General features: G+C 38.4%; 1 protein-coding gene across 1 annotated transcript in view; it reads right to left on the reverse strand.

Moving 5' to 3' along the window:
* Positions 1–1,618: 1,618 nt before the first annotated feature.
* The window catches only part of LOC133996887 (chloride channel protein 1-like), a 78,135-nt gene continuing 59,531 nt past the window's right edge, over positions 1,619–20,222 (reverse strand). Inside the window, 6 exon segments of the mRNA XM_062436403.1 lie at positions 1,619–2,185; positions 3,281–3,367; positions 7,561–7,665; positions 10,605–10,649; positions 14,919–15,001; positions 18,842–18,929. Of these exon segments, the coding sequence (XP_062292387.1) occupies positions 1,619–2,185; positions 3,281–3,367; positions 7,561–7,665; positions 10,605–10,649; positions 14,919–15,001; positions 18,842–18,929 (975 nt within the window).

Raw genomic sequence — 20,222 nt, forward strand, 5'->3', positions numbered from 1 at the left:
CGGAGCAAAGGTAAAGGGTGCAGTCTTCATGCCAATTAATAGGGATGACAAGGACTGATCCAAGTCCTTTAATATTGCTCATCTGCTGCTACTTACATTCACATAGCTGCAAAATATATAGACTGTTGATCTAATCTATATCTGGCACATAGAAATAAATGACAGGTGCACATTTGTCACGAGCAACTTTAGCCAAATATTGAATTTCCTGGTCCGAAACTATTAACTTGATCAACTTCAATTATTGATACATGAAGGATGAAGGAGGCTCAATTTAAATTCAACCTAAACTGACTTGATGTGATCAGCTACAGTAGACAGATTCTGTGGTTACAGAGTGAGACATCTTCCCTTTTTAAAGGATCTTTGGCTGAGTACAGACATCGGCTTGCAGAGAGGAGAGCGCACAAACCCCGACAAACAGCCGGGTTTAAGTAAGGCGTCAAGTTATTCAGAGAGTTAACGTTAAGTAACAACAGCTGATATAATTTACAAGACAGTGATGTTGTCAAGCAGCGAACTCGACAGTCAGTACCGACTAAAAGTAAAAAGCTGCAATTTTGCTCTTTGTTATTAGAAAGAGAGAGTTACAATCTCTATAAATTTGCAGAATCAGAGTCACTTGCCCAATTTTTCCCAATCAAACTCCAATTTTCCCTCTCATGTACTTATGTAAGTCTGTCACGATAAACACTTTTGTTGGACAATATATTGTCTCAGAAATAATCACGATAAACGATATTATTGTGACTGATATAATTTAGAGAGAGTTATTTACCTTTAATTCTTCTGCAGTCTCCACTCAGGACGAACACAGTGAGGAATGGAGGACACTACTCACTTAGCCAATGTGACATGAATAGCCTCTTAGCTGCTAATGTGAAGTGTGGAAATACTGAGGTCAAAGGTCATGTCCATGTATCATATGATAAGTCCATATATATAGACATGATTGTGACAGACCTACATGTATGAGCTATTTTATTTTATTTGGGCTAATACTGATCCTTTAACCCTTTACATACTGTTCATATTCTGACTTATAATTAGTCTCAAGACCAATTCAAATTCATAAATTCTCCATCAGCCATTAATAAATGTTTGATTAATCTTATTGTGTATATATAATCCAGTATAAAAGCTTTATAGACTATGTTTGAATGCTGATTTTTAAGAAAGAAAGATGCATTTTATTTACATTTTTTGCAAACTGTGGGTCACATTAGGTAAAGTTTGGCTAAAATAAATGTGTATATGGTGTTTTTAAAGCTCTCAAATGAAAAAATGTGTCAAATTTGACCCTAAACAGTATGTAAGGGTTAAGATATTAGCTATTTAGCTCAGGACATCTATATAAGTTATACAAGAATCTTTGAAATGAGGAGCCAGAATCAGTAAGAGTGAGATTAACTTTCTTTGAGGAGGTGAAATTAGCGTCAAGCAAACACCTTGTTGGTTTTTTTTTAAATCTTTGCTCTACCTTGATAATGAGAGAAAAAGGGGAAGATGGGAACCATAGCAACAAGAACAAGAAGAAAAAGAAGAAGAAGAAACTCACACCATTAAAAAAAGTTTTCCAATATAAAAAAAAAAGAATCGTAACCATCACTCGTCTAACCTAAACCATTGGCTCATCGTCGCTGTCTTCGTCCTCCTCGAAGAGTCCCTGCATCGGCCTCAGGGAGGAGAGAGGGATGGCGGAAGTGGATGGAGAAGGAGGAGAAGGGGGAGAAGGAAGAGGAAGAGGAGGAGTAGAAGAAGAAGGGACTGGAGGAGGAGTGGAGGAAGGAGGGAGGTTGAGGTTGCTGTTGATGCTACTAGTTGAGCCACTACTGCTGCTGCTGCTACTGCTGCTTCCTCCCACCACCGTCGCCAGGCCCTCGATCCACACCGTCTCACTCTCGTGGTGGTGGTGGCTGTGGTGATGATGATGATGGTGGTGATGATGGTGGACGTCCGTGGTATCGGGGGAAGAGGGCGAGGGGGGTCGGGGAACCGCCACCGCCAGTGTAACCGCTGCGGCCGTGGAGAGAGGCGAGGTGGAGCTGGGCGATGACGGCGCGGAGGAAGAGGAAGGCTGAGCTTTGGAGACGGTGGAGTTGTGGGTGCTGATGTCACGGAAACTGGCGAGAGGAGGACGGAGACGCACGCCGGAGCGAGTGGAGCCCTCGATGGCCTTCTGGAGCTGGAGGAGGAAGGGAGGAAGGAAAGGGGGAGGATGAAGGGGAGAAAGAGGAAAAAAATGAAGGAGGAAGGGAGGAAGGAAGGAATTAGGATGATAAAGAGAGAAAGAGGAAGAATTGAAGGAGGAAAGGAGGATGAAAGAGAAAGAGGAAGAAAAGAAATGAAAGAGGAAGGGAGGAAGGAAAGGGGGATGATGAAAGAGAGAAACAGGATGAAATGAAATGAAGGAGGAAGGGAGGAAGGGGGATGAAAGAGAGAAAGAGGAAGAAATTAAATGAAGGAGGAGGAGAAAAAGGCAAAAGTAAATGTGTACAAGAGTTTAAAAAAAAAGATAAGATAAGATTGTAGAATTTGATGGAGGGATTGAAGGAATAAAGGAATGAAAGTAATGGAGCATCTTTTTATTACTATGGTCCTGAATAAAACCAAAGGGGCAACAGAGTGGGTAAATATTATTAAAAGCAAACTTTTAGACGTAACTTTTTAATTTGGCTTTCAACTGAATTTTATTTACTTATTAATTTAGTTTAGCTTGTTTTTAATACTCAGACTATTCTGTTTTTCTCTCTATTTTATTGTTTTATTCTTCATAACTCACCTTATATGTCTGTTTTGCATCATAACTTTGACTCTTTTACTCCTAACACTCACTTTATTCTACAGTAACTTCATTTTATTCTTTCCTTTTATATATTTTTTGATATTTTATTACCTTTTTATTTCATTATACTTATTTTTACATTTTTATCTTGTTTCCTCGTTGCAGATTTTTGATTCTTGTTTATTTATTTGCACTTTATGCTGAATCTCGATGTATGAAAAGTTTGATTGACACACGAGAGAAGACGGAGACAGTAACGAGTGAAGACACGAGGAATAAAGGCTAAAACGTACAGAGAGGATATTGATTATGTGGAAAAAACACTCATCCATAATTCATAAAAAAAAAAGCTTTAAGAGACTCCAGCTGGCTTTCCCTGAAAAGTTCAACCAGACGAGGAAAGACTTCTAAAAACTTTAATGTATTAAAAAGTGAAGAAAAAAAGGCTTTTTGTGGGATTAGATGGATTCATTAGAGAAGAGTTCAGTTTCTTACCTCTTTCAGTGCCACTACGCCCACCAGTTTGCCGATACTGGTCACATAAGCGTGACTGAGCCCCAGCAGAGAGAATAACGTGTGAGTCTGCAGAGAGAAGAGAAGAGAGGAGAGGAAAAGGTCAGGCTTTAAAATTACATACAAACTTTTACCTCTCATTCTGTCTACGACTTCAGACACTTCATAAAGGCTCTGTGTGTGTGTGTGTGTGTGTGTGTGTGTGTGTGTGTGTGTGTGTGTGTGTGTGTGTGTGTGTGTCAGCTCTGTCTAGACACAGTGTCACAGAGACAGAAAGATGAAAGCGATCTGACTCAGAGCTCCAGGTGAGCCACTGACAGAGAGAGAAAGTCATTGAGTGTGTTTTCTGTCCCGCTAAGGTCACATTTTGAAAGAGAGCTCTCTGTATGCATCGCCTCACACACATCTCGACCCTCTTTTATAATATTCTGGATGTTACCATGAGAGAGAGGAATGATTCTGATGATAGAAAAACAACAGTAAAAGGTAGGAAGAGTGAATATCTGTAAATCCTGGGTCATCTTCAGGTCTCTTATAATGAGGATGGGAGCGTTAAAGGATCAATTTAAGTCATAATTAAACTGGAAAAACTCATTATAGGAGAATAACTGCACAGCTGGACGGCAGCAGTAGACTGAAGGTAGAGATACGAGCTAGTGATTTATTAAAGTATGTGAAGAAGTAAGAGTTTATATCAGCTGTTTGTGGCTCAAACAGTGATTCTGTATAATGTAGTTGCAGCATTTGAATCATACAGTTTATTCAACCACAGGAAATAATAATACATTCTTGTCCATGAACATGAAAAAAGTGTATGAACCATGACTGTATATAAAATGGACGTAACATCCGTGACGTCACCCATTGGTTTGTGGACTGCTGCTCGGAGGCCAATAGTATCGGATCTGAGCAGCGCCATCTTGAAAATTTCAGGTGCATGCTGGGAAAAATAAAAACAGGGATTCTACTTATATGGGCATCAGGAGGAGCATGAGGCGCCCTCCTGAACCTGTGAACCAATCAACCTGTCAATCACGACGTAGCCACGCCCTAATGCATACCCTGCTTTATCGTCAAATATAAAATCAGGGAGGCCAAAATGTCACAAATGAACATCATACTGCATTGAAGAAGGCTTTAAACTAGCGATTGAGACCATAAACACATTTTGAAAACGTTTACTGAGGTTAGAAATCAAGTGAGAAGTTGGTGAATTCTCCATTGACTTGTATAGAGACGGAAGTCCTTTTGACACCAAAACGGTCGCCCCCTGGTGGCCTTTTGATAGAATGCAGTTTTAAGTTACTTCTGCGTTGGCATCATTTCAGAGGACCAGAACTCCCCTCCTGGTATGAACCTGGATTCAAGGATTTTTATGGTCATTCCAGCCACGTAGACACATGAAAGAGAAGGATATACCGTAGATAGTAGTCCTGGAGATAGTAGTAAAAATAAATAAATATATAGTAAAATAAAGAACATCTATACAATAGGCATAATGAGTAAATAAATAGATTAAATAATCTCCTATAATTAATCAGCCAACAGTAGAACAGAACCAGAGGATCTAAAAGTCCCTCTCATACATTCACTTTTCCATCATATCTGCATCGTTAACACATATTAGACCCAACAGCAACTGTAAGGCTGAATGAGTTGGAAAAAATATCCAATGGCAATTATTTTGACTGATATGGCAATTGTGATATAATTAGTGATTTTTAAGTAATATTTTCATTGGCATTGAAAAAACATGTTAAAATGATTATGGTGTGATTTTTGTGGGGACCATAATAATAATAATAATAATAATGATAATAATAATAATAATAATAATAATAATAATAATAATAATGATGATGATGATGATGATGATGATGATGATGATGATGATGATAATAATAATAATAATAATAATGATGATAATAATAATAATAATGATGATAATAATAATAATAATAATAATGATGATGATAATAATAATAATAATGATAATAATAATAATAATAATAATGATGTTGATAATAATAATAATAATAATGATGATAATAAAAAACTAATACATAAACAGTACACATAAAAACAAACAACAGTCAATCAAGCATAATAAAATCAGCAAAAACAGAGAATTAGAATATTAAGTAAAATAGATAAAATATTGAACTAGTGCAGAAACTTGACATGAATGTGATTTCATGGTCAGTGTGAGACTGAATATGACGAATATGTTGGAGTAGGTTTGTTTTAAGGCGGGATTTAAAGGTGAAGACAGAGTCTGAATCTATACCAAACAAAGATGAGGACCAGGACGTCTCTGCAGAACATTATTATTTAATTTTAAATGTTATTTTGACACATTTTGCCATCTTGCCATTTAATAATTTCGATGAATTGTTCAGCCTTGATTCAACAACGACAGAGTAAAACTACAACGTTTAGCCAGGTTGGGAGAAAATCTGTTTATTATTTAACTAATTTAATAATTGATTGATCATTTCGGTCACTTTTAAAGCTAAAAAAGCCTAAAATTGTTCAGTTTCAGCTCATTTTCTTGGTCATATATCACAGTAATACCAATATTTTTGAGTTTTGGACTGTTGCTGGTAAAAAAAACAAGAAATGTGGACTCTGGTAAATTAAGTTTTTCTAACAATAAACTTTAAAAAAAGAAAAAAAAAATCTATTATATAAGAACAAACAAGCACAACTTCCACTTATGAATCCTTGATATGACGATGATGTAACAAACCCCTCGACTCCACTGCTGTAAAAATGAAAAATCTGCTCTCAGTCACAAACCCTCGTTGTGTGTGTTTGTCTCCATTAAGTCTGACGACACACAGTGTGAATAAAGCCAAGTCTCCACTGAGTGTTTCTCCTGTGCCATTAACCCTGAAGTCAAGGTTATGTACATCCTCCGCTGAGTGAGACGTAAACACAAGTAAACAAACAAAAGACTCCAGGAATGCTCCGGGTGCTCAAACACTGCTTTTATGCTTTTCTGCTTGAATAACACCAACGAAGAAGAAAAAGAAAACATAAACTCTCCTCCGTGGTGAATTAAGACTTTGCATCCATCCAAATTACAATATAATGAATAATAATTATTATTATTTTAGTTCTCTAAGAATATTTTCATGCTTTCTGTGAATTAAGTGATTTTTTTGCAATAAGTGGTGAAATTAATAAGAAGAAGTGGCTCAAGCTAAGAGTCAGGGACTTTATATATGACTCTCTACTGCACTTAACGAGTGTTGAATTGTCGCTTAGCAACAGCAACAGCAACAGATGAGTGCTAATCACAAACACCTGCTGAAGAGGAAGCTGCAGTGCACGACGGGTTTTACAGAGAGGACTCATGTAAGTGATGTTTCTCTACTGAGAGTGGTGTAAACATTTCATGACATAAATCAATACTTCAGTGTCATATTCATATAAGTGAAACCATGGCGATTACATGACGTTCCCAAACAGATTAAACTGCTCTACAGACCTTCATATATCCTTCATGGTATTCTCTAGTTTGTTGGGAAATGATGATTTTAATAACAATTTCATTTGAATTACTGGAGATTTGATTGTGGCTTCATTTATAATGGAAAGTAAAGGTTCGGACTCTCGTAGTTTAATGGAATAATGCTCTTATGTGAGATGTCATATATCATATTGTTATTGTATCTGAAGCTCACAGAGATGTAATAATGTGCCAGTAAATGATGAAAGAGAAGGAGAGGGCTGTAGCTGGCATATATGGATTCAAACAATGCAAGAAGCGAAATATGTTTTTATTTGTTTTATGAGGGAAGAAAAGCATTTAAGTCATTCCTTAAGCCTCAGATCTGTAAATACTCGACCAATAACACTACAGATTGACAGAATAAGAATCACATTTCTTTCTTTCTGTGATTCTGAATTGATTCATCAATGCCAAAAATGGATTTTATTAAAAGTTGGTTTATAACCTTATGTTGACCAAAACAATGGGAACTCAAATTTAAAAGGTATTTGCACCCTGAGCTGCAAAAAAAGAAGAGCAAGAGTTTGGGCAAATTTGATTTAATGACTAAATAATTACCTTTGAAAGATAAACATGAAGTATATTATAATATATGATAATGTTGCTGTTACCCCGAAGCTAACATTAGCGGAGCAGCGATCTCCAGACTGAGACGCTAAATATGTTTTTATTTGTTTTATGAGGAGAAAAAAATGCATTAAACATGCATGACTCGAGGACAACAGGAGGGTTAATATGAACCCACCTTGTGTAACGATGTTCTCTCCACCAGCTGGAAAGGGGAAGGGTCTACTCGTATCTCATCGATTTCCATTGGCTTGTCCATCTCTTCCTCTTCCCACGCTTTGATCTGCGGCAGCAAATAAGAAGCAAGGTTATCACTGAGGTGGACGAGCTGGCGTTAGTTCAGAGTCTCTCGGGGGGGGGGGGGGAATAAATAAGAGATAAATAAATAGATAAATAAATAAATAAATAAATAACATGTCTCTCTTTGCATTTAAATGTACGAGTTCAACCGGAGGGGAAAGATTCATTTTAACACTGTGATTAAAACGTTATTCACCTGTAAATAAATCATCTAAACACTGGAGCTGCTTGTTTGGGTGAAAAGGGAAGATAAATGTGTGTGTGTGTGTGTGTGTGTGTGTGTGTGTGTGTGTGTGTGTGTGTGTGGCTGCTTAGCTAACATAAAGGAGTTTTGCAGCTGTGATAAAAACCTTGCAACCCCGTGTTGCGTCCTTGCCGTGTCACCGCTCTCCCCTCTGAGATTTAGGATGTCTGACACCTTTTTTTTCCTTTTTTTCTCTCTTTTTTTCCCCTCTTTTTTCCCCCCTCTCTCTATGGATTTCACCTACAAGCCTCGGCCTGCTGTGACAGCAGGGCAGCAGTCTTGTAGGATTTACAGGAGCGTTTTTTTGGGACGACGCCAACGAGAGTAAAAAGGAAACACAGAGGACAGAATAACGCTGGAGGGCACAATATTGTTTTTTTGTTAACACACACAAAAAAAAAGGGAAAAAAAGAAGGAAAAAAAAAAAAGACATCTCATTTAAAATTCTGGCTGTGTTCACACTGCAGTTAAAGAGACGTGCCCGATTCTGAATCTTCCTCCCCTGATATGTGACAGATCTAAAACACCCGTGACAGGCATGTAATGTGGATTTTTTATTTTTTTTTAAAGCTTATATTGAGATTCGGCAGCTTTGACTTCATGGGAAGGAAAAGCTTTCAGGATTCATTTGAGACTGTAGGACTGGTGATATGTTTCACTTCAGCTAACTAAAAGCAACTAAAGCTGTAATACTGCCAAAAGGTTTATTTTATTTTATTTATTTGGCAGGTAGAGTACACATCAATCATCAGTTTAGTTCACACACAGCAATGTAAATGTGTCAGAGTTAGTAAAGGTTAACAACTTAGCCGAGCATGATAAAAAAGAAGAGAGAAGAAAGATAAATAATAATATTAAAATAAACATTATATTATGAACTGTTAACCCTCCTGTTGTCCTCAGGTCACGGAAGGACAGGAGGAAGAGAGGAAGGAAGGAAAGGAGGAAGGGAGGAAAGAAGGAAGGAAGTAAGGGAGGAAAGAAGGAAGGAAAGAATGAGGAAGGAATGAGGAAGGGAGGGAGGAAGAAAGGAAGGAAAGGAGTAAGGGGGGAAAGAAGGAAGGAAGGAAGGAAGTAAAGAGATAAGGAAAGGAGGAAGGAAGGAAGGAAGGGAGGGAGGGAGAGAGAGAGGGAGGAAAGGAGTAATGAGGGAGGGCGGAAGGAAAAGAGGAAGGAAGTAAAGGAGTAAGTAGGGAAGAAGGAAGGAAGGAAGGAAAGTAGTAAGGAAGGAAGGAAGGAAGGAAAGGAGTAAGGGAGGAAAGAAGGAAGGGAGGAAAGAAGGAAGGAAGGAAGGAAGGAAGGAAGGAAGGAAGGAAAAGAGTAAGGGGGAGGGTGCAAGGAAAAGACGAAGGAAGTAAGGATAGAAGGAAAGGAGGAAGAAAGGAAGGGAGGGAGGGAGGGAGAGAGAGAGGAAGGGAGCAAAGAAAGAAGGAAGGAGGGGAAGAACGAAGGAAGAATTAGGGAAAGAAGGAAGGAAGGAAGGAAGGAAGGAAACATGCACTTATGCAACAAGTGAATAAAGGAAAGAGAAACCAGGTTATTTAGATGATGTGAAAATGCTTTTACATGTACTTTAGTGTGTGAGGGTCTCTGTCAAGCTTTTCCTCACAGTGTGTTACATAATGACACACAGGCATTGTTCAGCTCTCTCTGAACTACTCTCCCTGTCTGCACATGTACAAAAAAAAAAAAAAAGACAATTATGAAGTCAAAGATGCTTTTACATGTTCATCAAAAAATCAATGTTCTGCAGGAGGAATCATGACTGTGAAGAAATCAGCTGACAGTAATCAGCCGTTAAAGTGCATTTAAATGTGTTTTAACTACATATCAGATCATAATACTGACTGATAGAATAGAGTAGTTTCATTATTATTGTACAGCTATATATATAATGAAAGGTCTGCTGCACTGCCTTCACAGTGGAGGTCAAACAGAAAGAGATATAAAGAAGTAAAATTTAAGTTAAATATGCAGGTTTGTATCGCACATATATAATATTAAGTAATAAATAAGATTACTGCACTTCTATGGTGAGAGGTAAATGTGACAGTATTGCACAGGATGTATCTATGTATGTATGTAAGTTATATGTATGTGGGAACGTGCAATATGTGTATATTGAGGTAATAGGTAGCATTACATCAGTTATTATTGTGCAAATGTGCAACTTTACTTTTACTTTTACTTTCTTTGTTCCTTTTAACTATTGGCAGTGCTGTCTGAGCACTCAGAGTCCAAGACAAATTTCCCTTCAGGGACAATAAAGTATATATTGATTGATTGATTGATTGATTGATGTATCTATGGTGCTCTTACATTTAGGGCTCATCATGTCTGATTTTCAACTGCATTGTTTTAAATCATTTATTTAATTTTTATCTAATTTTTCAGTCTGTTTTAAAGAGTCTGTTCACCCAAATCTGCCAGTTTTAGCAGATAGGTTTGGGTTTTAAAATATCACAACATCTCCAAACTTCCAATAACGTTAATGTAAATTAATGAATCTTTATTATGCACAAACATTCCTGTCAAACATTTCTCTTAAGGACTATTTCTTTGGTGGAAATTACCTCCAGCTAACCCCAAATGACTTGGACTGATCTGATCACTATGCTGTAAATAATTAGAAACAACAAACATTTTGATCAAACCATGCATATCCAACGTTAGCGTACCTCTTCTGGTGTCATCGTGTCTGACATGGGAGGAGAACAAGGCTCCTGGAGAGGGAAAAAAAAAGAAAAAAGGGAAAAGACATATGAGATGAGACATGTTGGTGATTTATTTCTTTCACTTTTCTTCCTCTGAAACAGGCTGAATGTCGCCTCTAAATCAAGAATAAACCTCTGAATCTTACATGAGGGAAGTGAAGGTAAAGCACCTTGAAGTACAGTTCAGTGTGTTTTATATTGATTAATAAGCTGCATCAGGAAACTTCAAAATGCAGTTATACAAAAATAATAACTCAACATTGATGCTGTGTCTCAAATCTCTTCTTCTATACTTACAAGAACCTGGATGTTGAACTCAAAACTAGGGCCAGGCGATATGCACAGAATCACATATCATATTATTTTTGACCAAATACCTCGATATTGATATTTTGACAGTATTGTAGGAATGACTATCGGTGCTTTCACAAAATATTTACACTATGAGATTATTGATAAATAATCATCAGTAATGTGGATCTAATGACTAAGTGGATAAAGGCAGATAATAAAAAAGTCTGTTAAGCTCAGAAAATGACATTTTTACTGTGATGCAGCCTTTAAAAGAAGGAAAAGACTCTTATTAGACGATATCTATAAAATATTACAATATCAATATATCGATTTATTGCCCAGCCCCACTCAAAACGGTTGAGTGTGTAACTATGGACACTTCTCGCCTTCAATGGTCGCCATCTTGGCTCTGTAGCAGAAGGGGAGGGGCCACTTTTAAAACAGGAAATTGAAGCCGAGGATGTTTTTTTTTAGCACTAAGCACCACTATACTGTTGTCAGATATAAGCCATCAGTAGGTTTATTGGGTTGATAGAAGTATGTGATTTGAGATACAGCATTACTTTTGAATTTCCACCATCTATATAAGAAAATGCATGAAATATAACTTTAAATATGAATATAAAAAAGTGAGTCTACAGAGATCATCTTCTATAATCAGCTTACTGTCATTCAGTTTCTTCTGTAAATCTTTACAGGAGTAAACTGGACGCAGCAGCTGAAACTGAGTCCTATACTTTTTTTTTTTTTTAATAATTATTTTTATTTGCTTTTTTTTCGATCATTTTTCACATTCAATGAAAACAAAACAAAACAAGGAAATAGCATGTCTACCCCAAAATTCCCTGTCTCTCCACCTCCCCACAGTGCACACATACCCTCCCATACATTCCCACGACTCATTCTCCCCACACATAACACTTAACATGAATTACACACCACAACATTGTCTTTCAACCAAGTTTTATAACTCCACATCCACCATTCCCACTAACACGTTAACATTTACTTCCACACTTCCATATATGGGTCAATGACGTATAAGGATTTTCAACAACTCAATTGTAGAATAATAATAAAAACAAGCATATCTAATGCAGTAGTTCAAACATTCAGAATGTTGTGTACCTGAAAATTCATATTATAAATTTGAAATTAAGTGATTTTAGTGGGTTTTTCAAGATTAATTGGCACTGGCCTTTAAAAAAAGTCATGTGGTGCGACCATGATTCATCTTGAAATAAATTAATTTACTTAACACGCTTCACATCTTTTTTTTTTCAAGTTTTCAGTAATATAAAGTGTTTGGAAACAAAGTATTTGCATTTTTTAAATTTTTTTTGTAAATGATGATTTTTTATTTATATAAGATATTTCAAGATGAATCATGGTCGCACCACATGACTTTTTTTTAAGGCCAGTGCCAATTAATCTTGAAATATCTTATATAAATAAAAGACCATCATTTACAAAAAAAATTTAAAAAATGCAAAAATACTTTGTTTCCAAACACTTTATATTACTGAAAACTTGTAAAAAAAAAGAAAAGATGTGAAGCGTGTTAAGTAAATTAATTTATTTCAAGATGAATCGTGGTCGCACCACATGACTCTTTTTAAGGCCAGTGCCAATTAATCTTGAAAACCCCCCCACTAAAATCACTTAATTTCACATTTATAATATGAATTATCAGGTACACAACATTGTGAATGTTTGAACTACTGCATTAGATATGCTTGTTTTTTATTATTCTAAAATTGAGTTGTTCTAAATCCTTATACGTCATTGACCCATATACTAGCTTCCCAATCTTGCTTCACATATCCTATCCCTACTTCTCAGCTAGTTTACCAAGTTCTTATAAAGCTTCATAAATATCCTGCCATACTTTCACAAACTGTTGTTTTTTTATTCGTATCCTCATACTTTGCTTTCTCAGTCCGATACTTCCTGTAACCTGCTTTTGTGAAATTAATTTGACATTTCCCTCACTGGCTGTCGAGGCTGCTTCTGTCCTTGAAGCGACAAAAATAAAACCACCTTGCTCACAGGTTTATATGTCAGGATGAGAAGACGGCTTATTTATCTAATGACAGGGTTGACATTTATACAAGTCCTTCCTTTTGTTATTTTTATCTCTTCAACTGTATCTCTGCAGTCTGTGTTTCTTATTATTAATCACGACAATTACACTAATGTTAAAATGAACAAGATGCTGACACAGTTACACCAGACACATCATTCTCTAAAAGGTCAGTGTTTGTTTTGTTTTTGGTTAGCGGACATCAGACAAATGACCTGAATCACAGCCAGAATTCAGCCTGGATTTTTTTGGCTTGATGCTCGGTGGCAATTTCCCCCCACTGTGTGTTTGTGTCTATTTGATATTCATGACGGTAGAATTGAAGCTCGCTTGCTGTAAAAACAATCACCCCATGCAGGAAAAATAGGACTGAATCCAACCCCCCCCCCCCCCCCAAATCAAGAGTGGTAACACACCAACACAGCAGCCGGAACAATAGAAATCAACTTTTAATCTAGCGAGCTTACAAAGAATATGCTTATTTCCAATGTGCTTTTTTTTTTCTCTCATTCATTTCTGCTTGTATAAACAGATGACATGTATTAGTTTCCATGTGAGCCAGACGCGGCCTGCCAGGCCCCGAATAATAAGCCTACCTCCAGAATCTAGCCTTTTTTTTAATTTTACATTTCAATGACAGGAGAAAGAAAGAAAGAGAGAAAGAAAGAAAGATTCCACATCGGAGTAGAGGGAGAGTTTGTCTGAGGTTGTGTATTCGTGTCAGATAAGAGTATCAGCTTGAAGAAAGCAGAGCCCGTAATGAAAAATTCACCCTTAAAAAAAAAAAAAGGGAGGAAGGGAGGAAGGAAAGGAGCAAGGGAGGAAAGAAGGAAGGAATGAGGAAGGAAGGAAGGAAGGAAGGGAGGGAGGAAAGAAGGAAGGAAGTAAGGAGAGAAGGAAAGGAGGAAGGAAGGAAGGAAAGGAGTAAGAGAGGAAAGAAGGAAGGCAGGAAGGAAGGAAAGGAGTAAGGGAGGAAAAAAGGAAGGGAGGGAGGAAGGAAGGAAGGAAGGGAGTAAAGGAGTAAGGGAGGAAAGAAGGAAGGAAGGAAGGAATGAGGAAGGGAGGAAGAAAAGGAGGAAAGAAGGAAGTAAGGAAGGAAAAGAGTAAGTAGGGAGGGTGGAAAGAAAAGACGAAGGAAGTAAGGAGAGAAGGAAAGGAGGAAGGAAGGGAAGGAGAGAGGGAGCACAGAAAGAGGGAAGGAGGGGAAGAACGAAGGAAAAATTAAGGAAGGAAGGAAGGAAGGAAGGAAGGAAGGAAGGAAGGAAGGAAGGAAGGAAGGAAGGAAGGAAAGAAGGAACAGTCAAAAGAGATGGGGTCAATTAATCATTAATACAAACAGTGAGTAAAAGCATCGTCCACAATAGAAAATAAATAAATAAATAAATAAATAAATAAATAAATAAATAAATAAATAAATGATAAATATTTATATCCTCAGTGAGTGAGGTCGCGGTTCTGGGGGTTTATTTGCATTTCAATGGTTGCTTCACTCAAGGGAACATTTCTTTCTCTTCTGTTGAGTACACTCACTGAACATCTCTGAATAATAGTTAAGAGACACACACAGAGACACACACACACACACACACACACAAAGAGACACACACAGAGACACACACACACACACACAGAGAGAGTCATACAGATGTGAGATGCAGTGGATGAGTGTGAACACATGTGCAGCAGTAGGGAATACATACGCAGACACACACACACACACACACACACACACACACACACACACACACACACACACACACACACACACACACACACACACACACACACACACACACACACACAGATACACACAGAGAGACACACACACACACACACACACACACACACACACACACACACACACATGTGCAGCAGTAGGGAATACATACGCAGACACACACCTGCGACTGTCCCTCTGTCTGTCCGCTCTTAGCGATGAAGAGAAAGCTGAGGGTCTTCCTCACCGACTGCAGCGGACCTTTATCTGACAGAGAAGGAAGGTGAAGAGGGTCAAGAAATTACACAACATGCAACTTTAAAAAAAAAAGAAGATTTGTAGCATTTGGAGAAAGAGAGAAAAAATGTAACAGAGTTTTTTTTTTTTTCTTTTTTCAAAGAGACTCCCGACAACCAAACCAAGCCATTACTGCTGGTGTTGCCTGGATACCATTTCAATGGGAAAATGTCTGCTGGTGTCTTTGATAGGCTGCTGATGAGTTCACTGTGTGTCTAGGTCTAATGTATTATGCTGCCTTGTAAGTAACTTCGATTTTGTAAAGTGCTTTATGAACAAAGTAGAAGTAATAGTAGTAGTAATAGTAGTAGTAGTAGTAGTAGTAATAGTAGTAGTAGTAGTAGTAGTAATAATAGTAGTAGTAGTAGAAGTAGTAGTAGTAGTAGTAGTAATAATAGTAGTAGTAGTAGAAGTAGTAGAAGTAGTAAATAATAATAATAATGCATTTTATTTAAAGGCGCCTTTCAAAGCACTCAAGGACACCTTACAAGGCACATAAAACACAACAACAGTACATCAAACAATATAAATCAGGTAACATTTTAGTGCAAAGATAAAGAAATAAATATGAATGTGACTATAAAGTGCATCAGTGCAATAAATAAACAACGTGATTGCATAGTTAGTGTGAGACAGAGTATGCAGCTCTGAATAGGAGCGTTTTCAGGCGGGATTTAAAGGTGGAGACAGAGTCCGAAGTGCAAATGTCTGGTGGGAGAGAGTTCCTGAGGCGGGGGGGGGGGCAGATCGGCTGAAGGCTCTTGACCCCATGATGGCAACTAATGGCGCTTTTCCACTATACAGTTCCAGCACGACTCGCCTTGACTTGACTTGGCTCGCCTCGCCTCGGTAAGGTTCCAGGACAGACCTTTTCCATTACAAAAAAAAGCACGGCTCCGCGAAACTGCCGTGACTTCGTTTTATACGCGACACAAAACACATAAACAATGGAGGACATGGAGGTGATGGTGTACTTGCTGCTGTATGAGGCTTTCTGTCTCACACAAAGCAAGAAAAATTGAGCCGTATGGTTGTAACTATGGTAACGCTGTTGTTGGTATTTAAAAATGCCGGGTTTGATTCTTGTGTGGGACGGCTCATGACTCTTCCAGCGACAACTACCAATCAGCGGCCAGCAGTGTGTCGACGTCACATTTTAGTACCGGCTTGGCTCGCTTGGAACCTCACCAGAGCAGGTACTAAAAAAGAACCAGGTACCAGGTACTATCACTATGGAAACAGAGTCGAGTAGTTCTAGAACTGTATAGTGGAAACGCAAAAAGAACCGAGGCGAGTCGTGCTGGAACTGTGTAGTGGAAAAGCGCCATATGTTGGCAGATGGATAGTAGTAGTATATAGTAGTATATATAGTACTGCTAGTAGTAGTAGTATATAGTAGTATATATAGTACTACTAGTAGTAGTAGTATATAGGGAATATTAGCATTAGGAGGTTTCCAATTGTAACTTATAAATCATATTTTTTTACTAAGGTGTTATGTTGTGGTAATTTTGTCCACTGATAATTACAATAAAGTTTATTCAATCCAAACGGCCGTATCCACAGCCAGTGTTGGCAAACAGAGATAAAGCATCATTACTTTGGGCCGTTTTAATATGAAGAAAACAGAAGAAGAAATAAGTGACAACATGGAGCCACAGATGGTTTGAAATCTGTTGTAATGAAGCTCGGTTTGATATCACAGCCGTCTCCGTCACATCAACACATAATAAAATATGACTCCAATAATATTAAAAGAAGCTCAGTATACAGTTTACAGTATAATGAATCATTAGACAGCAGCTGACTGTGAAACTGTTCAAACTGCAGGACGACGAGCCAGAAATCCAACTGATGGTCGGACAGGCGGATCGTTGACGGTTCAGGTGATTAATGACCATGTGACCTCACGCTGCGTGTCACCTGTCTAAAGAAACTCTGCCCGATTCTAAACTTACTCAAGGACGACCGATCAATCAGGTTTAATCTATACAGTATCTGCTTAGACTTAAAACACTGTAAAGGCTCCCTGCAGCACGGTTTAAGGGAAGATGATGAAGGTTCTTCTTCTTCATGTGAATCACGGAGAGGAGCGACCTGATGATCCCAAACTTATGAAAAGGAAGTCAGAAACCAGTTCTAGCCAGGTTAATCATTCATAGCGATACCAGTTGATAAAAACTAATTTCGCTGTATTTTGTGCCTACATATCACCATAGCAACATGTCCACACTGCTTTCATACAATCTTGGATTTTGAGGTAATGGTTGGTGAGGTTCTTCCAACATTCAGTTGAAATTTCCATCTGGGAACTCCGAAATTTCAACTTCAGAGTATAAAATGAAGCAGCAGCAATAAGTTCATTTCTGCTCCACTGTTAAAATAACTTTAACCCTCCTGTTGTCCTCGAGTCAAGGAAGGAAGGATGGAAGGGAGGAAGAAGAAAGGAAAGGAGGAAGGAAGAAGGAAGGAAAGGAGGAAGGAAGGAAGGAAATGAGGAAGAAGGAAGGAAGGAAGGAAGGAAGGAAGGAAGGGAGGGAAGGAAGGAAAGGAGGGAGGAAGGGAGGAAAGGAAAGAAGGAAGGGAGGAAGGAAGGGAGGGAAGGGAGGAAAGGAGGGAGGAAGGAAGGAAGGGAGGGAGGGAAGGAAGGAGGGAAAGGAGGGAGGAAGGGAGGAAGGTAGGGGGGAGGAAAGAAAGAGAGAAGGACGGAGGGAGGAATGGAGGAAGGAAAGGAAGGAAGGAAGGAAGGAAGGAAGGAAGGAAGGAGGGAGGGAAGGAAAGAAGGAGGGAGGGAGGAAGGAAGGACAGAAGCAAGGAAGGAAGGGAGAGAAGGAAGGAAAGGAGGGAGGAAGGGAGGAAAGGAAAGGAAAGAAGGAAGGGAGGAAGGACAGAGGAAATAAGGAAGGGTGGTAGGTAGGGGGAGGAAGGAAAGAGGGAGGAAGGGAGGAAGGAAAGGAAGGAAGGAAGGAAAGAAGGAGGGAAGGAAAGAAGGCGGGAGGGAGGAAGGAAGGGAGGAAGAAGGAAGGAAAGAAGGGAGGGAAGGAAGGAAGAAAGGAAAGGAAAGAGGAAGGAAGGACAGAAGCAAGGAAGGAAGGAAGGAGGGAAGGAAAGAAGGATAGAGAGAGGAAGGAACAGTCAAAACAGACGGGGTCAATTTGACCAGGGAGGACGACACAAAGGTTAAATAAAAGAACAGTTGGTCGTTGTTAACGATTAATGGTTTCCCAATTCTCTAACAAACAGTGTATGTGAGACTCTGAGACCATCAAACCTTCACTGCCGAGGACACTAACTACATTTGTCACCTTCTTTAAATACATGAATGTATTTAACACATATGAGAACCTGAAGCTTCATCTACCATCTGACTCAGAGCTTAGTCACATCAGTTGGCATGTTTTTTTTATTATCGGAGGAGAAGTCGAGGAGACGAGAGAGAGAAAAAGAATAAATCCAATTACATCTTCCTAGTGAGCAAAAACTTGTCTGAAAGAATCAATATTACTGTGACAAGCCCCGCGAGGCGTTCGCTGCTCGGACTCGCTTTCTATGTCACAAACAAAACTTCACATGTGTAACAGAGCTAAAGAAAGAAGAAGAAGAAGGAGAGACAGTTAAAGGAGCTCAGAGATGGTAATAATCCTGTCCAGTGAAGGGAAATTTGCTTTTATAACATCCTACTTATTCTACTGTAATCTATTCATTCCTGTCTCAGCTCTATCTCCTGGAAACATGCATGAGGAAGGTAATTATATATAGATTTTTAGATATACTGTATGAATATTAGACAGGACTCACCTCCCTGCTCACCAGGAACAGCAGCAGTGTGGTTCAAAGATGGCTCCTGAGGTTTTGGAGAAGGCAGCGGGCCGTTCCTCTCCTCCTGCACCGGACTGCCCTGCAGAAGACGACTTCATTAACTTTACTGGAACTAAAAGTTGTTATATAATTAAAAAGAAGTTGAGATTAAAGAGCCTCACCTTCTCTCCGTCCTCCTCTTCCTCCTCATCGACGAAGGCGAAGGATTCCCAGCTGTGTTTCTGAGACTGGTTCTGATCCTGGAGGCTGGGACCCTGAATCCAAATCCAGGTAAATAGATTAATACAGACCTGAATTCAGTGTGGAAAAAGCTTGTGCACATTTTTAGGGCTGCAGCTAACGATTATTTTCATTAGTAATTCATCTATTTATGTTATTCGGTCCATAAAATGTCAGAAAATTGTGAAAGATGTTGATTACTGTTTGCCAAAATAGAAAGATAACGTCTTCAAATGTGTAGTTTATCCCAGTCCACACCTCAAATATATTCACATTACTATAATAGATGAATAAATATTTGCATTTGAGAAGCTGGAATCAGACAATTTGGCAATTTTCTTCTTAAAAAATGACATAAAATGATTAATGCATTATGAAAATAGTTACTGATTAATTAAAATGTTGGCGACTAATCAATTAATCGTTGCTTCTCTGCACATTTTTGCATTGGGATTTGATGTCTCTTCTTTTCTCTTCGCCTGCAGACTGCAGCAGCTGCTTTTTTTAAATACATAATTTCCATTTTTCTGCTCATTCCAATGAAGGATGTTTGTGAAAGTGCATAATTTAATTTCCAGAGGATTTCATTGAAACATTGAGACACCTGTGGCTTGTATTTTACTTCTTGGCACCGCAGTCTGTCTCTCTCCATGGAAACAAGAGAGGTGCTGCAGCTGTGTGATGTTCTGCTTTAATCACCATGTGAATTAAACATGACCCGTTGAGATATGCAGGTTAATAATGAAGTCAATCCTAATATTGACACTTATTTTTAAGTCAGCATGCTTGTTTTTGTTTAATCTGTTGGTGACATTAATATTTTTAAAATCATCTCATGTTCAGTGTAACTGTAGCTTTAGTTACTGTGTTTACCAAAGTTACATAATGTTCCATATTCAGTAGTATGAAAGCAAAAACTCAGTCAGATTACTTACTTAAATACTAAATACTTATTTAAAAGATGAGGGAGGTTGAAGATGTGTTAGATATGTATTTAACCTTTGTGTCGTCCTCGCGGGTCAAATTGACCCGGTCTCTTTTTACTGTTCCTTCTTTCCTGCCTTCCTTCCTTCCGTCTGTCCTTCCTCCCTCCCTGCTTCTCGCTTTCTTTCCTTCCTCCATCCCCCCCTTTCTTCCTTCCTTCTGTCCTTCC

This window comes from Scomber scombrus, chromosome 16 (genome assembly GCF_963691925.1).
Source record: "Scomber scombrus chromosome 16, fScoSco1.1, whole genome shotgun sequence".
In the NCBI taxonomy this organism is placed as follows: Eukaryota; Metazoa; Chordata; class Actinopteri; order Scombriformes; family Scombridae; genus Scomber; species Scomber scombrus.